Source organism: Capsicum annuum, chromosome 1 (genome assembly GCF_002878395.1).
Source record: "Capsicum annuum cultivar UCD-10X-F1 chromosome 1, UCD10Xv1.1, whole genome shotgun sequence".
Taxonomy (NCBI): Eukaryota; Viridiplantae; Streptophyta; class Magnoliopsida; order Solanales; family Solanaceae; genus Capsicum; species Capsicum annuum.
The window spans coordinates 48,859,406-48,861,443 of NC_061111.1; the positions used below are offsets into that span (position 1 = coordinate 48,859,406).

The 2,038-nt window shown below is 32.2% G+C and overlaps 1 protein-coding gene across 1 annotated transcript; it reads right to left on the bottom strand.

The window, feature by feature from the left end:
- Positions 1-534: 534 nt before the first annotated feature.
- LOC107854514 lies at positions 535-1,817 on the bottom strand. Its single transcript, XM_016699521.2, has 2 exons — positions 1,760-1,817; positions 535-1,525 (listed from the first exon to the last, which is right to left on the bottom strand). Exon 2 carries the CDS (start codon positions 1,493-1,495, stop codon positions 650-652), a length of 846 nt encoding a protein of 281 aa, XP_016555007.1. The 5' UTR covers positions 1,496-1,525; positions 1,760-1,817; the 3' UTR covers positions 535-649.
- Positions 1,818-2,038: the final 221 nt, after the last annotated feature.

Here is a 2,038-nt window from a genome sequence, read left to right on the forward strand (position 1 = left end):
TTTTTTTAGGTAAAGATTAGGTTAAATTGTATTATTTTTATATCTTTGTTTTGAGAATTTTTTTTGTGTAAAGGTTAAGTTTAGTTGTATTATTTTGATGTCTCTATTATCATATTATTTTGTTACAGTTTACAGATGGTACATGAGTGTCTGTCGGCTTTGAGAAATTTTTTGTGTAATTATATTGTTTTGATGTCTCTATCGTTGCACTGTTTTGTTGCAATATGTGGTAGATGAATAACGATCAGTTATGACAATATTTCTTTTAGTTAAAGTAAGGTTTAATTAAATAAATTTTCAAAAAGATGTTGAATTTAATTATTGTATTTATCTTTGTTATTTATACAAATATCCTATTTAGTATAACGTTTGAAATCAATAAAGTAAGGTACACGCATGAGACGCATATACCTAAACTAGTATATATATGTGTGTGTAGATGGATAGATAGATTAATTAAAAGAAACTCCTTATTCTTTCTTAAAACAAAAACATTTTATTTCATAACAGATTTAAAGTCCTCAAGGGGACTACACAATATACAAACTGAAAACATGATTTCTTATGGTCCATTCTTAGAAAGACTCATGAAAATTGAGTAAATAGTTTCAGACAAATTCTAAGGCAACATCAATGAGAAAGAAGGGTTTCAACTATTTGGGACAAACTTTCGCATCCACATGTGTTTCCTGTTGATAGTAAATTTAGCTTTGTCCTTATCATTGAGAATACACTCTACAATTCCTGGCGTAACAAACACAATCAGTGCATAAAGAGCCTGCTCCTGGGGCTTCTTCACCTCCTGCATGAGAATGCACTCAATGCATTCTCCAAAAGTCGTTGTAATGAATTCCCTGATTTCCCATTCAGCAATAGGGTAGCCCTTAGAGAAAGTCACAAACATTGTCCTATCTACACGTGGATCGTCATGTCCCATCATTCTCCTAGGAGACATGCCACCCCCAAGTTCTAATTGAGAAAATCTTCCTATTAAATATGACTCATCAAGAGATGATACCATTGACATTTCACTTTCCATCAAAGTTTGATTAGAACATCGTCTATTCAAGGCTTTCTCCATAATATCTGACAATGCCTTGAGACAAACATCAGTTATAATATTCCTTATCCCGCTGGTTGCACTATCCCTATTTTTATTTAAAAAAAAGAGCGAAAACTCTTTTGCAATAAGTTTTCGCGTTAGAGGAATCTCACTTGTATTTGCTAAGAGTAGGAATCGATTGTCCTCAATGCATTTGAGACAGGTTGCAGCTTCATTAGCAAGTTCATTAATTAAATTATTAGGTAAGGACAATATCTTTACGATGACATTATTTGAACCTGTTCGTTCCAACCAAATCCACAATGCTAATGTCTGCATCGATTCAGTAGGATCACGCTGAAGCTCATTAACAAGGAGAGAATAAAGTGTTCGATCAATCTCATGGAAAGTTCTAAATTCCTCCAGAGTTATTGGCAAAGATGTAGCTGCCATACCAACTTACGTTGATAGTGATTAAATTACCTGAAACATCCACAAATTAAATTAGAAAGAATCAAGATGAAAATAAGCATACAATTGATGATGACCTAGTCATGGAACCAACAACTCAATTAGAGAGGGAATTCCGAGAACAATTAGAGAAATGCATATTTTTCACACGTTTTTCTTCTATGTAGAGATTTATCAAAGGCCAACTTAAAGTAAAGGTTGGAGTACAAAAAAGGATAAAAGTGCATAATGTGAGGAAGAACAAACCAAAATGAACGCCAGGAAAATATTGTTCTCAAGAACTCAACTTGATAGATAACTTGACAATCCAAACTATTTATAGGTAAATAAAAGTTCACTAGTCAACGCTTTAATAAAGTTGTTCTTATCAGTAATCTACCAAAGTAAATGGACATTAATAACAGCATTGGAAGTATTTACTGAAAAAATAAGACATTAATTATGGCTTTAGAAGCATTTATAGAAAAACTCTTGTTTAGTAGGTTGTAATAAATGCTTGTGAGTGTTTTTCTAGAAATCATGTTA